The 20,593-nt window shown below is 44.9% G+C and overlaps 1 protein-coding gene across 2 annotated transcripts in view; it reads right to left on the reverse strand.

The window, feature by feature from the left end:
- c5 (complement component 5) overlaps nt 1-20,593 on the reverse strand; it is a 106,074-nt gene that overhangs the window by 48,089 nt on the left and 37,392 nt on the right. For both annotated transcript variants that reach the window (XM_055511293.1, XM_055511292.1), the window contains exons 8-9: nt 12,030-12,138; nt 11,559-11,691 (exon numbers count right to left, since the gene is read on the reverse strand). In XM_055511293.1, the coding sequence (XP_055367268.1) occupies nt 11,559-11,691; nt 12,030-12,138 (242 nt within the window). The remainder of the gene's footprint in view (nt 1-11,558; nt 11,692-12,029; nt 12,139-20,593) is intronic.

A 20,593-nucleotide genomic window follows, 5' to 3' on the forward strand; every position in this document is an offset into this window, starting at 1 on the left:
GATTAACCGTTTTGTGTTTGTCTGCCTGGACGACATTCTGATTTTTTCCAGCACAGAGGAGGAGCACAAGGTCCATGTCCGCCGGGTTCTGAAGAGGTTGCTGGAACATCGTCTCTTTGTGAAGGCAGAGAAGTGCGACTTCCATGTCGACACCATATCGTTTCTTGGTTTTATTGTTTCCCAGGTCCGGATCCAAATGGAACCGGCCAAGACCAGGGCGGTGAAAGAATGGCCGGTACCCCAGTGTAGGAGAGATGTTCAGCGCTTCCTCGGCTTTGCCAATTTCTACCGTTGGTTTATTCGACGATTCAGCAGCATCGCGGCACCCCTTCACCAGCTAACATCTCTCAAGGTTCCGTTTCAGTGGTCAACCGAGGCGGAATCGGCGTTCCAGCACCTCAAACGGAGCTTCACCACCGCACCCGTGCTTCGCATGCCGGACCCTGCAGGCCAATTCGTAGTGGAAGTGGACGCCTTAGACTCAGGGGTGGGTGCGGTGCTGTCACAGCGGGATCCAATTGAAGGTAGGCTCCACCCGTGTGCGTTTATGTCCCGTAAGCTATCTTCAGCGGAGAGGAATTACGATATCGGAAACCGGGAACTGCTGGCAGTTAAGGCCGCACTTGAGGAGTGGAGACACTGGCTAGAGGGGGCAGAACAGCCATTTATGGTCTACACCAACCATAAGAACCTCGAATATATCAAGACAGCCAAGAGGCTGAATTCTCGCCAGGCCCGCTGGGCGTTATTCTTCAGTCGGTTTCACTTTCACCTTTCATATTGCCCAGGATCTAAGAACACTAAGCCGGATGCCCTCTCCTGTCTCCATGACAACATAGACGCCCCAGCGGAGCCAGATCACATACTGCCGGCAGGATGCCTGGTGGGAGCGGTGACCTGGCCGGTGGAGCGACGCGTCCAGGAAGCCATCCAGGGTCTCCCTAGACCACCAGCATGCCCCCCCAAATCATCTGTTTGTTCCCCCAGGTCTTAGAGGAGAGGTCATCCATTGGGCCCATGCGTCGGCAGTCAGCTGCCACCCCGGAGCACCTCGTACCATGTTTAGAGTAGGCAAGCGGTTCTGGTGGCCGTCCATGAAGGCAGACGTCCAGGAGTACGTGGCGGGGTGTCCCACGTGCTCAAAGCATAAACCTTCTCACCAACGACCCGCCGAACTCCTGTGACCCCTTCCAGTCCCTCATCGACCGTGGTCGCATGTGGCTCTGGATTTTGTCACGGGTTGTTACTATCATACGGTAACTCTGTGGTTATGACGGTGGTGGACCGCTTTTCTAAATGTGCACACTTTATCCCTCTGCCCAAGCTCCCATCAGCCAAACAGACGGCCCATGCAATGTTGGACCACGTTTTCCGCCTTCATGGCTTCCCTCCTTCATGGCTTCCCTCAGGATATCATGTCTGACCGCGGACCCCAGTTCGTGTCCCGGTTTTGGAGGGAATTCTACGCACTCCTTGGAGCCGAGGTTAGTCTCTCCTCAGGGTACCACCTGGAAACCAACGGGCAAATGGAGAGGGCTAACCAGCAGTTGGAGGTGGGGCTACGATTGTTGGCCTCCAGAAGTCCCGGCGCCTGGTCCAAGAAGCTGGTGTGGATAGAGTTTGCCCACAACACCTTGCCCTGCTCATCCACAGGACTAACACCCTTCCAGTGCGCGTATGGATTCCAGCCTCCCATGTTTCCATCACTGGAAGGGGAGATCCACGTCCCATCGGCTCACGCTCTTCTGCAGCGATGCCGGCAGACATGGTTGCGAGCCCGGAGGACGATGCTCCAGGCCCAGGCTCGGTACAAGAAGGCAGCAGATTGCAGACGGTCCCCGAAGCCCTCATATGAGGTGGGGCGACCAAGTCTGGCTGTCTACCAAGGACCTGCGGCTCCATGGGCCATCACGTAAGTTGGCACCACAATTTATAGGCCCATATACCATAGCACAGGTCATTAATCCTGTCTCTGTGAGAGTCTCTTTGCCCAGGTCCATGAGAGTACACCCCACATTCCATGTCAGTCGGCTCAAGCCCCACCGTTCCTGTCCTCTGGTCCCGCCAACTCAGCCTTCTCCGCCGCCCTGAGTCGTGGATGGTCACCCGGTCTACACAGTATGGGAACTCCTCGACTGCAGGCGCCGAGGGCGCGGGTTCCAGTATCTGGTGGACTGGGAAGGCTACGGGGCTGATGAGAGATCCTGGGCCCCAGCTTGGGACATCCTGGACCGCTCGCACGTCCGGGACTTCCACCAGGCGCATTCAGAGGCACCTGCCCTGGACGGGCTCCACCATTAGGACACTCAGGCTCCGACGACAGGGGCGATGGCTAGACCCGGTCTCTCCTCCTGAACCACCCTCCGCCCGCCCTGGTTGGGGGGCCTTGGAGCTCCCCGTGGGCGCCGTGGAAGACGCCCTGGGGGGGGGGGGGTTTGTACAGTCACGTTTTAGGTCTACTTCCGCTCTTACTCTGAAAGGACTTCCTGTTCATGTCACTTCACAGCTGTTCTCCCTGCCATTACCGGTCCTCATTATCCACACCTGCCCATAATCAGTAATCTACTCCAATATATAGCCTCCACTTCACACACGCTCTAGCTGCCAGATTGTTGCGTAATTTCCACCACTTTCCAGCGTCCTGTATTCTAGCCTAGTCTTGTTGTCTTGAACCCTGCTACTGACCACCAATACCGATTCTGTCTAGTCCTTGTCTGCTCTGTACGCCTTGTTCTTTGACTTGTTCTTGCACGCTGGCTTGACGACGACCCTGCCTCTGACGGAACGGTACTGTAATCTTGATCCTCTCATTAACAAACCTTGCCTGCCCACGATACTGAGTCTGCCTGACCCTCTGGATTACTCATCATTGCCTACCTGTGTATGACCCTGCCTGTTTTGGACTCTGTCTTTTGGAATAAATCCTCATTTATCATCATTCAAGCGTGTTTGTGCTGTGCGTGTGGGTACGTCATCTACAACGCCCTGACACCGTTCGTTCTATTTACTCCTTTCCATACTGCTGTATTGTTTGTCCTATTTAAGGTCTCTATGCTGCTGCAGACAAAAGAATTTCCTCATCGTGGGATGAAAGAAGTCTATCTTATCTTAATTATTGAAGTTAGCTCCATATGAGTTATGGGGGAGAAGTTCTCTAAGACAGAGGTAAATTTAAAGTTGATGGATCTAGACAGTGATTTCTGTCATTTGGAAGAAGATTCTCATGAATGTCTTTTCGAATAGTGATAATTTTTAGTTGTTTTAATATGTTTTTCTAGCAGCACAAAGTGTTTTTTTTATATATATTATTAGACTGTCCTTCCATGCAATGCAGTTTACAGTACATTCATTTTGTTGGAACCACTGTGTTTCTAGTTGTCGGGTCCTGTGCTTTAAGCTGCGGAGGAGCCACTGTGTCTAACATTGTACTTTATAAGACAGTCAACCTGTTCATAATGATTAAGGTGACTGTTCTCTGTGTAGCTACAAGACAATGAGGCAAAAGATGATGGAATCATCTGCTTGAATCTGGCAACAGCGTTGTGAAATAAACGTCTGCTATAGTAACATTTCTTTCCAGCTGCTGTAAGGTCAATTATGGTAAATTCAAAAGTTAATAAGAAATGGTCAGATAACAGAGGGATTTGGTGAAGAACTTTTAAAGAATCAATTTCAACTCCATTTGTCAGGACACGTACGATTAAAACAATGAGTGGGTTCATGGACGCCGTGTCTTCTAATCAGCCCAGGTTTTACTCAAAAAGTGCTCCAATTAGCCACAAAGCCCACATCGTTTGCAGGCCACCACCTAGACAACCAGCGGTGGATCGATGACAGCCGGTTATACATGTCATCGCTGGTCACATTGAAGAGGGGTCCAGAGAAAACTACGGAGTCTGACATTGTTTTGGCAAACGAACACACCGTTAGTTTTAGTGACTTCCGATTGGCGTAAGCGGGCGTCATTAGCTCTTTGTGTATTACGTTTTTAGCGTACTTACGCTTATCATTAGACAGGAGCTTAAGATAAGACTCACCAGTGGTTTCTCAGCGGGTGTGTCGCTGAGTGGGGAAAATCTGTTTGAAACGCGAAGTGACTGGTGGTAAGCCATGGGCACCTGTCTAAAGCTACTGTACGTTTCTTACGAGCCTTCACCCAGTCGTTACCCAGCTGCCTGGGACCTGCCGGGGGTCTGGTGGCAGCTAGGCTAGGAGGCTCCATAGGGGCCTGGCTAGCTGGTCTGTTGGTGCGAAGCCGAGACTCTAAGTCTAACAACCTCGCCTCCAACCCTGCAACTAGCGTACACTTATCACAGATACCATTACTATCACTAAAGGAGGCAGAGGATAAGCTAAACATAAGACACACCGAGTACCGAACAGAGCGAGAGGGAGAGGAAAAGGGGGAAGCCATATCAGGAAAGTAAGCTAGGTGCTACGCTAGCAGAAAAAAACACTACTGTAGATAACAGTCAAGATTCAGGCCAATAGTTCACTGCAATATGTTTTCTTCTGAGGCTAAGTGGCATGATACCTGCTTCAACCCTCACTGCACATAGAGGAGCCATGTTTACTGCTCCCACACATATTCGAAGGGCCCTTGCTTGTACCCCATCCAGCTCTTTTAGTACCGATTTTGCCGCTGATCCATATACCAAACTCCCATAATCCAGCCTGGTTCTTGTTAACATGTCATACACATCCTTCAGAGCATCCACAATTCCCCCCCAGTCGACCCCTGCTATACACCTCATCACATTCACCACTTTCATACGTTTCCCTTTCACATACTGTACATGTTCCCTCCAACTTAACTTCTGATCCAAGATTACACCCAAGAACTTAACATACTTAACCAACTCAATTTCCCTGTCATACAGATTTAGACTCAGGCCATCTCCCACCTTTCCTTTTGTGAAAACCATTGAACTTTGTCAACTCCTTCCTGCACCTTCTTACAGTTTTTCTCAGTTGCTTTAGTACGATTCTTAGATCAGAATTGAAGTTTGCAAATATATGTGTGCATTTCTCAAAACAATTTGTACAAACAGCAAAACACTATGGATTTCTTGCAAAAGCCTGTAACTTGCTCAAAATCTTTAGTTCATCTCTCAAAACTAAGTTTTTATGTCATTGATTGTGTCAGTGGCATCAAAATATCAAGTCCTTGTGTCATTGTCTACGAACTAGACAGTCAAATTATTTAGTCATGTTGTCAATATAACTGTGTACTTTGGAGGGAGGTTCTGATGTAAACTATAGCTACAATTTTGATGACAATTACTGTAAAATGTAAGTTACACCTTTTTGTTTGATTGCAAGAGACTGGACAATGGCAGCCAAGAGGGTAATTTGTGTTCGTGGCTGGTGATCATAAACTTTCCATCCTGATGCCTGATGATATTGGAGTGATGAAAACTCACATTGTTTCAAACTATCACATACTTTGGCTGGTGATCTTCACTCCGACCCCTCTCTTCTTCAGGGTTGAGATCTCTGTAGAGAGTTTCTAGAAAGGTGATGCTCTGTGTTGTATGGACCAATTATGGGAATATGTGTAAGCACACCATTGTCAGACATAGAACACTGTGTTGTGCTCCAGCCATATATATATTTGCCAGTTGATGATTATTAAAATGCACCTTTGTTAGAGAAAGTCAAGTCACCTGAGAGCAATTTACCAATTCAGGACAGATTTAGAAAAAATACACATATAATAGAGATGTATAGAAATATGTTTGTCACATTATGACAACTTGGTCAACCATTTTGCAGTTAATGACTTATACGATAAACTACTGACTAGATGTTTTGAGGAGTAAGACTATTGCACAGTGCTTCATAATCAATTGTTTGTCATGTTGATCAAAATGTGCTATATAGTTCAAAGAACTGAAAATTGCACATAATCATTTAAATGGATGTACCAAAGCATTTGCAACTTGTTCAAAGTAGTGAGAAATTGCTTATATGATGTGCACACGTGACATCATGATGTGAAGATTGAACAAATAGTTTTGAGAATTTAATTCTGATCTGAGAATTGTACTAAAGCGACTGAGAAAAACTGTAACAATATATTTCCTGTTCCTTCCTCTCTTCCAGATTGCACCATTATAAGCAAACAGCGACCTTCCCAAACCCTTATTCAACTCACTAATATCATGATCAACAGTGTGTTTAAACAAGACTGGGCTGACCACACTCCCTTGAGGTGTACCATTCTCTAATATACACTGTTGTGATAAAGCCCCCTAACCCCCCTAAAAGACTTTTGACCCAATTAAACAGTTTCCCCCTGATTCCCATATTATGCAACGTGATTAATAATCCATCCTTCCACATGTCATATGTTTTTTCAACATCAAAGAACACTGCTAAAATCGCTTCTTTGTCTACCTGGGCCTTCCTAATATCATCCTCCAGTCGGAAAACAGGGTCTATCGCACATCTCTCTTTCCTAAAACCACTCTGAAACTCAGTTAGCAGATGCTCCTTTTCCAGCTTGTATACCAACCTTTCATTTACTATTCTCTCCATCAGTTTACACACTTGATGTCAGTGCTACAGTATTGGTCTGTAATTTCCTGGATCACTTGCATCCTTTCCTGGCTTCCTAACTGGAATAATAACTGCCTCTTTCCACTCCCCTGGCACCTTACCCTCGAAGCACACCCTATTAAAGAGTTCTAGCAACCTCTCCAGCCCCACGTCATTTAGGTTCTTCAGCATGCTGTAGCAGATGCCACCCTTCCCAGGGTCTGACGTCCCTGTTCTGGCTACAGCTCTCTTGAGCTCCTCCATTGTGAACATATCATTTACATCCAGACTCTAACATATTCACTTTTCATTTTTCGTCTTTGACTTCTCCCCTCTGCTGATACTTTTCCATTACCATGAATACCCACAAATTTATTCACCATCACTTCCACTTTCTTCAAAGTTGAAGTAACAATTCTAACACCATCTTTAAATGCCGAGAATACTGACTCCTTCCTCTCACCCCCCATTTTCTTAATCATTCCCCACACCTCACCCACCTGTGTATTTCTACCTATAGTGCTACAAAAATTCCTCCAATACTTCCTATTTGCTGCTCTGATAACTTTCCTCACCCTTGCCTGGGCCTGCTTGTAGTCAATTGAATGATGGAAATTGTGCATATTCTTCACTTTTTTAAATGCTCTATTCCTCCCTCTAACCGCTTCACTACAGTTCTCACAGGCATCAATTTATTTCTGCCTCGCCCCTTGCTTCTAGGAATTGTTTTATGTGCTGCCTCAAATATTCCACCACCCACCTTTTTAAATTCTGCCCACCTCGCTTTCTCCAAGACTCCCCTCCCCTCCCCCTTAACTCTGCTCTTTACAACACTCACCCTCACCTTACACCATACTGGGTAGTGCTCACTACCAATTGTGCTCTCCCTAATGTCAAATCTAATACTGACTCCTTTGCTGAGTTAACATCAATCCTAGTGCCCACACTATTATTAAGACACACCAAACCCCATTCTTCAAGCAGCTCCTCGATACCCCCCCCCCCCCATTTGGATCTGACCTATCACTCCCCCACAACTCACTATGGCTATTAAAGTCCCCACACCATATAACATCCCCACCAGCCCTTCTATATCACCTAACCTCTCTTCCGTCAACCGCTACCCCAGATTATAGTACTTAATAATGCTAATTCCCCTCCCTTCTGCCCATACTTTAATCACTATATACTCTTTATCTACTCCTACTTTTATAATTTGATAAGGCAGACCTTCCCTAACAAAAGTCAAACATCCTCCCCCTCCCCTACCCACCCTATCTCTACTTATTCCTACATAACCACTCAGGACAAAATCAAATTTGGGTTTCAGCCATGTTTCTTGCACACAAATAATATCCGATTTCTCATTTCTACTGTCTCGTTGCGCACCTCTACCCTCCTTGCACATACACCCCCCCCTTCCACCACCTTCACTGCCTCAGCATATAACAATCCTTGTCCCTGCTTGACCTGTAACACCCTGCTTCTCTTTTCATGACCTCACCCCCCCAGAATTCCGCACTGTGACTTTCTCCACAGTTACAAAACCTAGTTTCCACTACCTCACCACATTCCCCATAATCATGCACCCCTCCGCACCGTGCACACCTCTTCTTGACCTTACAACCTATAGCAAAATGCCCAAACTCCTGACGCCTTACTGGTTTGGGAACAAACTCCCTCACTGACAATCTAACAAACCCAAAGTACACCTCTCTAGGCAGCTCCTTTCCTTCAAACTCCACCTCAATCAACTTTCTGCCCCCCTCTTCAGCCTTCTCACACTCACTATCCTCTTACAACCTGCTTTTAAATTGCCAACCAACTCCTCTTCTGTAACTCCCACTGGTACTGTATTCCGTTTATGACCCCCTTGTCCCCTTCTCTTGCTGTACCCCTACTGTTACTACCCTTATTATTTTAGCTGATCCCAACTGACCCAGTTTCCCCACTTTCATTCCCTGCTCCTCATCCTTGCAACTAATCAATACATTTCCATCACCCAACACCTTAGCATATTTGATTTCTCCTATCTTATCCTTTAAGTCTTAAGGATCCATAATTTTTACACCTGCCTGTCCATCAGACCGCACCACCATATTCAAAACACCCATATCTCACTTACCGCTCCCTTCCTGTTCTCCCGATGATCCACTTGTGCTCGCCCTCTGCCTCTTCTTACTTTTCAGTTCTTTCCATCCCATTCCTCCATATGAATTGTTTGTTATTATGATGTATGTTACCATTCTGGTTTGTCTGTTGTCTTGGTTGTTAACAGTCAGGTTTTTCAGAGTCCTGTAGGTGCAGGTACTGTATGAGTGTCTCCACTTTAGGCTTAGAGTGCTGTGGTTGCAGGTATGAGTGCTGATATGTAATATTTTCTGAGTCCTGTTAATATGCAGGTATGAAATTTTTAGTCTTTGTTATTTTTACATTTCTGGTTGTCTGTCTGAAAGTGTTGTTTATTATATGTATGTATCCATGTTTTTCTGTCTAGCTTGTAACTCTGCTTTATGCAGACTTTGATTCCCACCCTCATGGTCAGACCAGAGGTGGGGTTTCTCTTGGGTCACGCCTACAGTACGAGCACAGGTGTTTATCATTAAGTGTCAGTTTGTTTGTGGATTTTATTTCTATTCTGTTTATTCATTATTTGCTAGTGTGTTGCCTTGCATTCGTTTGTATTAGCCATCGATTGTTTTCTTCCTTGACCCTAGCACCTTTGTATTCACGATCAAGTAAGTTTATGGAGTACCAGTTTATTTCAGCTTTTGTAGTGTTAATTAGTTTCCTGCTTTTGCAGGGATTTTTTGTTCTAGAGTTTGTCCAAATTGTTTGACTGTTTTCTCGCCTGCTGCCAGCAGTGTTTTTTGTTCTAGTTAGAGAGGTTACATTTTTGTTTACTCAATTTCTAGCATACAGTAGTGCATGTGTTTTTGTTTCTTAGTACGACTAATTCGTAGATCCTGCTTTACGCAGCGTTTTTTGTTAGAGGACCTGTTGCTACTGTTTTCCAGGTTTTTCTGTATTTATTGAAATAAAGCATTGTTAACTTTAGCTGACCAATCTGTCAAGTCTTGTATTCTGGGTCCAGCTCTGTTTCCCAGGTTGTAACACAAATACAACAAACTCAGACCGGACCCATCATCTGTGTTGTGCAGTATTTTCTGGGGTCTTCCAGAAGATGGCCATGTTAAAGATGGGTATATTTCTGCAACCACAAGACCTGAACACTTTTGGTGTCATAATGTAGGGGACACTTCTGAGATGTGGCAAGAGGTGTAAAGTTAGTGTAAATGTTAGTCATGTGACATTTATAAATAATGAAATTAAAAATTCTTCAGTTTTGTCTGAAGAATAATCCACTTTCAGGATGAATATTTCTGTAAATAGAGCCTCAGCAACTACTAACCTGCATATACTCATATCACAATTAGTCAACATTAACTCAGCAAAAAAATTGTTTTATAATAGCAATAAAAGTGATCAATATATCCAAATACCAGTTATTTATACCGACAGTATCTGACTAAATATAAACAGTGTCCAGTCATTGTCTTCCAGTATGTCCAAATCTGTCACATACAATATGTCACGATCTGGGTTTTTGTTTTATTCTGAAGGACTCTGGTTTCACTCGCCATGTTTCGGTTTCCTGTTTTATTTTGTAGTACTTTCGGTTTCTGTTTCCATCTGGTTATTTCTCGCTTCATGTTCCGGTTGTCATTACTCGCACCTGCCCGTCATTTAGTAATCAGTCCTCAGTATTTAAGCACCAGTATTCACCCAAGCAAACCACCAGATCGTTGAATCCATGACTTCACTTTCCAGCATTCTCTCGTTCAGCTTACCCCATTGCCGACCTGTTTCCGTGTTCCTGACTACCGCTTCTCGTCTGATCCTGACCAGTACTGTAAACTTGTTGTCTATGTTGCCGAACTCTGCCTGTTTACTGGAACTGTCTTAGCCTGCCGATTCAAGTCTGGAAATCTGAGCCCTCTGTTTTTTGACCCCCGACCGTTATTGAAACCGATCACGCCCACTCCTCCTGTACTTTTATCCCATGTTTTTGCCGTGCATGATCTGGACCGTCTGTAATTACGAGAACTGCATTAAACCCTTGGACTGTACCATCTGTCTGTCGTCTGGTCGCTGTGCATGTGGGTCCGATCTCTGCCATAACCTGACACAATATGTCCACCAGAGGGCAGGTGTCTGTTCGGCCATATGTTTGCCTAGGAACAACTCACTGTGGTCAATGAGGTGTTATTTTACCCATTATGAGCCATGCAAGTGGCCTGAAAACACCTACCCAGGATTGACAGGACTCCAACTCAGTGAGAGTCACCCAACTGTTTTAGGACCTTGGTGCATTAAAAAACGTGACCAGATGGTGGACCAATAAATCCCTATAGACAAGCTCTGTGGGAGGGTTAGAAAGTCAGAGTGATTGGGTAACTTCCCAGAACGTAGGCATACCAAATAATGGCATTGGTTCAACACTAATATGGACTTTATATGACAGTATTTGAATGTTTACATTGTTCTTTTAGCTAGCAATTAGCAGCAGAAGAAAGCCTTTATTTGTCATTATCACATACAATGTAAAAACAAAATTTGTACTCTGCATTTAACCTATCCCCTCTACCACTGAGCCACCAAGCCGCAAACGCATTTATCGTTCGTCGCTCATAACTCACCACATATATTGGTTAGCTCTCTTTGGAACAAATCCTTAGAGTCCCTACAATCTTCAGTTGAGCCATAGATCATTAGGGTTGGATAAAGTTTTGCAGTGGTAGAGCCACAAAAGCATTAAAAGCTAACACTAGCAGCTAATGCAAGGGGCGCTGAATGTCATTAGTTATTTTTATGTTGTTGTTTTTTTTGACTGAGGCTGTATTTCATACACCTAAGAGACATTCATATAGTTCTACTGTTTAATTTGATGTTAGACTTGTCATTTACCCCATATATGGGAGAGCTGGGGGGTATAGGGTTAGATACAGTTCACATACCTTGTGTTTCCTCCAGTAGTACCGCAATATACAGATACTTTCCCACCAGACTGTTGAGGTCCTTTGGGCCGTTGCTTTTGGACAGAACCTTCTCCATGTTCAGAACCAGCTCTGCCTCACCTGTGTCTGACAGCTGCAGGAGACACACACAATTAACAAACTGAACAGCACACTTTAAACATGGATCTGTGTGAGACACTGTTTGATTCTGACATACACCAACACGTAGATATTCATTGTGATGACCAAATAAAACAAATAGACCTGAGTTAAAATAACTCATAAAGTTGTTATTTCCAAGAAATTTCTAACTATTACAAATGCAAAAGGAACCACAAGCAGTTCCATGTACCATGTCTGTTAGAGGTGAAAGTGGTGTCATCAGTTCAGTGCTGGAGAATCACGTACAGAAAAGTCCTTCCTGCTCATCGCGCCTGTTGTAATGTAAGAATCAAGTACATTGGTCTTTACCATCTTTGAGGTCCTAGAGTCGGGGATAATAACTGGAGCACTCTTTCCACTGACGTAGCCGTAACGCAGGTACAGCTGACCACCGGCGACCGGCGCACCGTAAAGGTACCTGAGACCAGACACAGCGTTAGTTTAACTTCACACCTGACAATGATTTGTTTCCTCATTCCTCATCAGACTGGTAAGCCGTGGGACCTTCTTACCTGGGTGTTCACCTCAACCATGAACTGGACTGAACTAATAACACTGATGCTCTGTGCAAAAAGGGCCTCCAACTGTCGAGGAGACGGAGGTCCTAGAGTGTGCAGGTCCACATTAAGGACCTTCTATGACTCTGTGGTGGCCTCTGTGATCCACTACGCTATGGTCTGATGGGAGCAAGACTGAAGAAACAGGTGAGGGAAGGTCCTTTTTGTCCTTATTGTTTGGTCTTGGACACTTAAATTACTGTACTACTGCATGTGAGGTCGTGGATCTGTTGGATATGTTTCTTTGACATGCATATTCTGCCTATGCTTCTTCTAAATCTGCACATGTACAGTATGGTGCTACAGTACATGCTTGAGCTTAGCTGCTGTCTTCAGCAATTTTCCCCACTGTGGCATCAATAAAGTTCACCTGTCTGTCTGTCTGTCTGTCTGTCTGTCTGTCTGTCTGTCTGTCAACTCAGCTGCACATAAACTACTGTAAATAGTTTCTTTATTTCTTCTTCTTTGCTGGATGCTGTAAAATTGGAATACATACAGATACAGAGGCAGCCGGTAAAAGTGTCTACCCCCACCGTGTTTGCGTTTCAAATCTGCCGCGTCAGTGCCGGGTTTGTACTGCGGGAGGAGTGTGTTACGTCCTTCTGGCCTGTAGGTGGCGATTGACTCCCACTTTTGGTCCTGAAACATCGTAGTTGCTTACGTCATATAGCCTCTTGTAGAACAACCAATGATCAGGTCTTGGGTGGCCTAGTGGTTAACGTGCATGGCCACAACATTTTTTTTTTGTCCGGGGTTCGAGTCTGAGTGGAAGCAGTTTTTTTATTTTAATTATTGAAAAAACAGCGTCTCATCATCATCATGTGATCACGAGATGACAACGTTGTATTACTTAGTGCATGTATCGCCAAGACCATGAACCGCTGGTCGCGTTATAGTATGAAGTTATGAACGTAAGTAAATTATGGCAAATTATGACAGTTTAAAACCGAAAATAAGAAGCTGAGCGGTGCGTACTCCCGCGTGCAGTGTTCGATTTATGGCAGACAAGCTACTGTAACCCTGATTTCTCGCTGTTGGTACGGGCAATTTTCTTTACGAGGAATGCTTCTTTAATGCACCACACGGCAAGACAGTACGGCACATGTACACTTTTGTCTTTACGCCGCTCTCACCCAACGCGCGTCACATTTTCCTGTCCCCCGTCAACAAGGACAAGTAGGAACTAATGTTGATGACAAATAAAATCACAATAGCTGAAATGTCACGTTTCCCAAACATAAAATAAAAAAATAAAAAGGAATACTAACTAAGGTTACACTACTACAATTTAAAAAAGTGAATAAGGATGATCTAGACCAGAGGTCTGCCACCGGTAACACCCACGTTTTCAAGGAAAAAAACACGCAGAGGGCAGCAATATTATGTTATTTGAGAACATTCAACATTTGTTTTTTAATCCAAAGAAGACATAAAAGTCGGGGCTCAGAGATCTAACCGATGCTAAAACATTGTCAAGGCATCGACAAGGACAGCTAACTCGCTTTTCCCTGCTTCAAACAGCTGTTTTAACTGAGAGCAACCCGTGCGGCATCACCGGTCAATCTGGAAACGTATTAATTTTTTTTTGTAAATAAAAATAATGTTTGCCCTGTTCAAACCTGCATGGGGAATAAAAAAGATTTTGATTCTGAAAGCGGCTGAGCAACTTTGTAGGAACACATTTCATACATTTCATATGCTGCTACAGCCTCGGCTGTAGCAGCATGAGAAACGCAGATCTTTGTCCTGCGTGTTGATGCGTGTTTCCCTTCCCCCAGTGTCCCTGCTCCGGAACGTGGATGGCCACGCCCACTTTCATTCACCAGACGGACATGAAAGAGGAAATAACGAAATAAACAGCTGGTTAACTTTGTAGGAACACGGCTGTAGCTCTGCAATGACTTTATGTGGTACAGGTGAAAGGAGTAATAACGAAATAAACAGCTGGTTAACTTCGTAGGAACACCTTGTAGTAGGAACTGGTATATTTAGAAAACCCAGTAAAGGTGTGTGAACTGGGGAGGAGACGGCAGCAGCGACGGAAGAGCGACTGAATAGAGTTGATGTCTTCCCCGCTGACAGGCGAATTCATTTGATAATGCACGTACCTTGGCTGAGAGTTCAGTTGAAAAACACACTGAATCTTTATTAAACCGTCCCTGAATAACGTCTATGAACTGCAGTTTCTTCCTTGATTATCCATGATTATTATGAAAGAAGCGCAAATCTTCGCCAGTCCAAATTGTGCAATTAATACTGTTTACAATAAAGGTAATAAATAATAAAAATAGTATTTTCATTTTAAAATGCACTGCATATTTTAAACGAATGTCGAAGTGCTACAAATAACTTAGATCAGAAAGCTACGATAAATACATACGTTTATTTTTGCAGAGTAAACGTATGTAGAACAAACTACTTGCTGCATTAATGAGTCTTAGACCTGCAGCTGATCACGCCGCCCGATGCTGCCCTGTCTCCCACGGAGCTTTGTCCCGGTGCTGAAGTATTTCTCACCTGCTGATCGAGTAGTAGCAACACATTAGCATGTCTATGCCTCTCTACGGGGGAGGGGAGGGATGAGAAGTTTGCCTTTGCGACTGTGAGCAAACATGAGACAAGCAAAAGCTTGGTCGAACTCAGATTCAAGTCATCTGAGTACGAAACACATCACATATCATTCATCTTGTGTTTCATTTAAGCGCCAGTCTGGAGCTCTCTGCTACGACTGCTGCCCCGCGACCCGTCCACGGATGAGCTTCCATTAAAAATTAAAAGCAGAGGTTTTTTGTTTTTCGTTTTTCTCTAAACGAAAAAACAGCTTTAAATTCAAGTCCGTGTGTTTTTGTTAAAAATATTTTTGTTCGGTTTACTGGTTTGTAATGCGGTGCTTTTATTCGGGATAGATGGAAGGATGTGAAATCAAAGTTTTGAAACATACACGGGCCGAATAAGTCACATCAGCCGCTCAGTTACAATGACACGCACAGTCAAAACAAATTCTCGCTACATCTAGTGCGCCACTCCCCCGTTCCTCTCGTAGCCCGCATTTGCACATCCATACATTTGTATATTGGTCACTCTCTGTCTGGACACATGACTCCGAAACACGTCACGTGTTTGTGTAAGAGTTTGATGTCTCCACCAAATTATATGCAGAGGTAACGATAGAACGACTTTTTGTTTTCCGTTTGTCTCTAAACAATAAAAACATATTAACTCCAATTCCGTGTCTTTTTGTAAAAAACAAATATTTTTGCCTGTTTTATTGGTTTGTAAGGCGGTGCTTTGATTAAAATCCGTTTGCAGCTCAACGAAAGAGAAACGAAAACGCCGGTGAAAGTGGCTGGATGGACGGATGGGAAATGAAAATGTTGAAACGTACGCGGGTCGAATAAGTGATCTCAGCCTCAGTTACAATGACACGCACAGTCAAAACAAGTCAAACCACAGTTCTGCAGACACAGAGTAAACGCGTAGGAACAAACATGCTGCTGTAATGCGTCGCTGTAGATCTGCTGATTTCTGGCGTCCTGTCAAAATTACGACCAACAACTGCTGTAAAACAAATTCCTATGATTATTACGGTTATTTACGTAAAATCTACGACTATTGGAAAACATTCATTAACAAGTTGTGGAACTTTAAAACCTAAATAAGCGGCTGTAGTCGCAGATGGACTGCGCTCTACGTCGTTACTTGCGCATTCAAATTATATTAATTAAACCGCAACGCATAATCATGGTATTATGTGAAGTCAATGTGTTGTATCGGATGTTAGAGCGGTGGGTGTGTACATATTTTTAAGAGACGCCTTCTATTTAAAGACACGAATAAGCTGAGGAGAATAAAAACAAGAACGTGTTGCTGCTGTGGCGCTGCCTGTTTTAAACCACACAGAACAATTATAACTTCGCAGTGAACAGAAAATAACTAAGCCATCAACAAGTTGTTGCACTTCACACTCCCCATGTTTTAGCACACAACAGATACTTAATAGTAAAAACTTAATAGTAAAATAGGTCTGGTGTAATATATGTGTGTTACAGGTAGAAATGAACAGTCGGACATCAGTTACGCTGCAGTGCTTTGGAGGCTTCTAATCAACGCTGCGCCACCTGGTGGTTAAAACGAGACTAGCGTCCTGATTTTTTTCAGCCGGCTGCAGGATTAAAAATCTTTAGTCAGCGACGCACTCGCTGCACCGTGGCGACGCGGCGGTACTGCAGTAAAAACCCTAGTCACTTTGAACCGCTGCCACTGTACAGACCACAGATGTTAAGACACGAAAGCTCCTCACCATGCATGGAGGGTTCCACCCCAAATCCAGCACCCTGAGACTATACACTAGCCGCAAGGAAGGAGGCCGAGGACTAGTGAGCGTGAGAGCCACTATCCGGGATGAAACATCCAAGATCCATAAGTACATCAAGGATAAGGCCCTGACAGATGACGTGCTGAGTGAATGTCTCAGGCAGTGGAGAACAGAGGAGGAGATGCTGGAAGAGGGACCATCATGGGAGGACAAGCCCTTACACGGGATGTACCACCGGAACCTAACTGAAGTGGCTGATCTCAACAAATCCTACCAATGGCTTGAAAGGGCTGGGCTGAAGGACAGCACAGAGGCACTCATCCTGGCCGCACAGGAGCAGGCCCTGAGCACCAGAGCCATAGAGGCCCAGATCTACCACACCAGACAAGACCCAAGGTGTAGACTGTGCAAAGAGGCCCCAGAGACGGTCCAGCACATAACTGCAGGGTGTAAGATGCTGGCAGGCAAAGCATACATTGAACGCCATAACAAAGTGGCTGGCATAGTATACAGGAACATCTGCGCGGAGTATGGACTGGAAACCCCAAGGTCAAAGTGGGAAACACCTCCCAAGGTGGTAGAGAACGAGCGAGCCAAGATCCTGTGGGACTTCCAGATCCAGACTGACAGAATGGTAATGGCGAACCAACCAGATATTGTGGTGGTGGATATAGAGCAGAGGAAAGCCGTAGTGGTGGATGTGGCAATACCAAGCGATGGCAACATCAGGAAAAAGGAACATGAGAAACTAGAGAAATACCAAGGGCTCAGAGAAGAACTGGAAAAGGCTTGGAAGGTGAAGGCCACAGTGGTGCCTGTGGTGATCGGAGCACTGGGGGCAGTGACCCCCAAACTGGAGGAGTGGCTACAACAGATCCCTGGAAAAACATCTGAAATCTCAGTCCAGAAAAGTGCAGTCCTAGGAACAGCAAGGATACTGCGCAGAACCCTCAAGCTCCCTGGCCTCTGGTAGAGGACCCGAGCTTGGAAAGTGGATGAGACCGCCCGCGGAGAGTGAGAATAGAGTGGTGTGCTTACACATATTCCCATAATTGGTCCATACAACACAGAGCATCATCTTTGTAGAAACTCTCTACAGATATGTCATCCCTGAAAAGAGAGTGGTCAAAGTGGAGATCACTTGCCAACGTATGTGATAGTTTGGGACAATGTGAGTTTTCATCACTCCAACATCATCAGGCATCAGGATGGAAAGTTTATGATCACCAGCCACATAAACAAATGACCCTCCTGGCTGCCATTGTCCAGTCTCTTGCAATCAAACAAAAAGGTGTAACTTACATTTTACAGTAATTTTCATCCCAACTTTAGCATAGTTATGTCAGAACCTCCCTCCAAAGTACATAGTAATATTGACAACATGACTAAGTAATTTGACTGTCTTGTTTGTAGACAATTACACAAGGACTTGATATTCTGATGCCACTGACACGTTCAGGCAAAAACTCATTTTGCCTTCAAACAATACAACCTGCAAACCAGTATGTGAACACGTCTAATCAGTCATAACACAGTGGACAGCAAAATACAAACCACTGATCTCAGTGTGAATCAGTGCTTCATTGATTGTCATTGGAGCCTGTTGATAGTTGTTGTCGTTGTAGTTTATGTCAAATTTACCCTTTATGCAAAGAATTGGATCCAGATGATTAAATGCTTTGATTTATTGAATCCATGACATTCATTTTTCAAACTGTGGCAGAAAACTGAAATACTGTAAATAGTACAGAAAATACATGTAAACTAAAATACAGTCAAATCTATTGGAGAATGACACACAGCCACGACAGCACTAAAGCCACTGATACTTGTCACGATCTGGGGTCTTGTTTCTTGTGTTATTTTGAAGGACTTTCTGTTTTACCTAAGTTGTCAGGTTTTGGTTCTATTTCCTGTTTTATTTTGTAGTACTTCCGGTTTCTGTTATCATCCTGGTTAGCTCTACCCTGAATGGTACTGTTGCTGTGTTTATTCTGTTACTAAACCTTGCCCTTTATTTGGACTTGATTACGCCTACTCCTTTGGTACTGAAACCTGAGCCTAATGTGTATGTCCTGGACCATCTGTAATTACGATTGTTGGATTAAACTTTGACTTTTTGACCATCTACTGTACCTTGTGTCCTCATGCTGTGCATTCTGCCTAAGCCTGACAGAACGATCTGGCCAGACTTGGACCCAGCCAGCGCCCAGTCTTGTCTAGTTTACCGGAGGATATTCGCGTGGACCTCGACAGGTTAGCTAAAAAGTATGCTGAAGCGTCCAGCCTTGAGGTCCGTCTCCGCCAAGTAAAACTGGGCATCCAGCTTCTGACAGCTGAATTTTGGTGGCGTGAGTACCCCGGAGTGCAGGCGTTCTTTAACCTACTCCACTCACTGCAGAGGGATTTGGCACGTGCCCTGCGCGCATCGTCCGCCTGTGTCCCCACAGCTGTTCCTGTCGCCGCTCCGGTGGTTCAAGCTCCCATTCCTGACGCCGCTCCGGCGGTTCAAGCTCCCGTTCCTGACGCCGCTCCGGTGGTTCAAGCTCCTGTTCCTGTCGCCGCTCCGGCGGTTCAAGCTTTCGTTCGTTTTTGTTCCGTTTCGTCGGCTCCAGCCCAAGCTCCAGACACCGCCATCTCTGTTCGCCACTCTGATCCAGTCACGGAAACCTAGCCCGCGCCACTCCCAGCGTTTCAACAGACAGTCAGTCGCAGGCGGGGGCACGGTTCCAGGGTCCAGGGTCCAGAGACCTCGGTCGTTGTGTCCGAACGGCTCCCTTTCCCGGCAGAGGATCTCTCCAGCCCGTTGGCTGACTGTCCCACTGCAATAGCAGGCATCCCGGACAGCATTGTCCAGCGCATCCGCCTCCACTGTACTCCTCCGGTTTTATTCCTTTTTGCTCACCATCAAAGCGACATCAGACCAGAGCACAAAGAAAATTCTGTTTGAGAAGGCAGCTGCTCTCATCCTAAGGAACCTTTTTTTTTTTTTTTTTTTTTTTTTTTTTTTTTTTTTTTTTTTTTTCTTTTTTTTTTTGTTCTGTCCAGCAGTTAAGCAAGCAGCATATATTACGCTGAATGCCATATTGTGATGGACAGCTTTGCTTTAACAAGAAGAGTATATATAGAATATATATACTCTTCCTGATTTATGGTTTATTTAATGGTTTATTTAGCTAATCCCAAATGTGTGTGATGTTGCTGTGTTGGTGGACAGGTTAGGTTTCTGCTTTAGGGTGTGTATGCGGGAGGGTGGGGGGGAGGGGGGGTAAGGGGTGCAACCAGCTGCTGAAACCAAGCAAATCTGTTAAGTAAACAATCGGAGCAAAAAAAAAAATAAAATAAATAAAATAAATAAGAAGCATGGATGTACCTTAGGCTAACACATTCATAACTAAACAATTTTTGTGCTGTGGTTTACCTTGGAGATTAATACTAATACCAATAATAGTGCTAAGGTATGTGCACATACTAATACAAACATATACATACAATATACATACATATGTGCATTATTATACATATCCCATACTACTTAATAAAAGTCATGACATACAACACCACAAATTCCATATTCACACATTATTCATGTTGGTAGTGATAAGTATCAATAATACTTACAGTTGGATTTGGAAAGTGTCCCACTACAAGGTTAGTAAGGCTGTAGCTTAACATTATTCACCCAAAGGGTGAGGCAGACGTTGGTGCATGAACAATGCCACTTGTGGAAGCCAGGGTGATGTGAGGGGCTCCGCCACTACGCCCATCCAGCAAGCAGAGGAAGGAATCCTAGCAGCCAGGGAGCACACACACCTTCAGTTCCAGGAGGGCAGGTGTTGCGACCCAAGCCGCCCACACAGAGCCCCCCAGGCAGAGCTGCAGCAGCCACAGAGACAGCACCCGAGGCCAGAGCGGCCACCGGGGGTCAACGCTGTCCGCCCCATGAGAACCAGGGGCAAACACTCCCCCCGGCGGGAGGGTCGCCTGAAAGAGTAGAGCCC

This window comes from Betta splendens, chromosome 9 (genome assembly GCF_900634795.4).
Source record: "Betta splendens chromosome 9, fBetSpl5.4, whole genome shotgun sequence".
Lineage (NCBI taxonomy): Eukaryota > Metazoa > Chordata > Actinopteri > Anabantiformes > Osphronemidae > Betta > Betta splendens.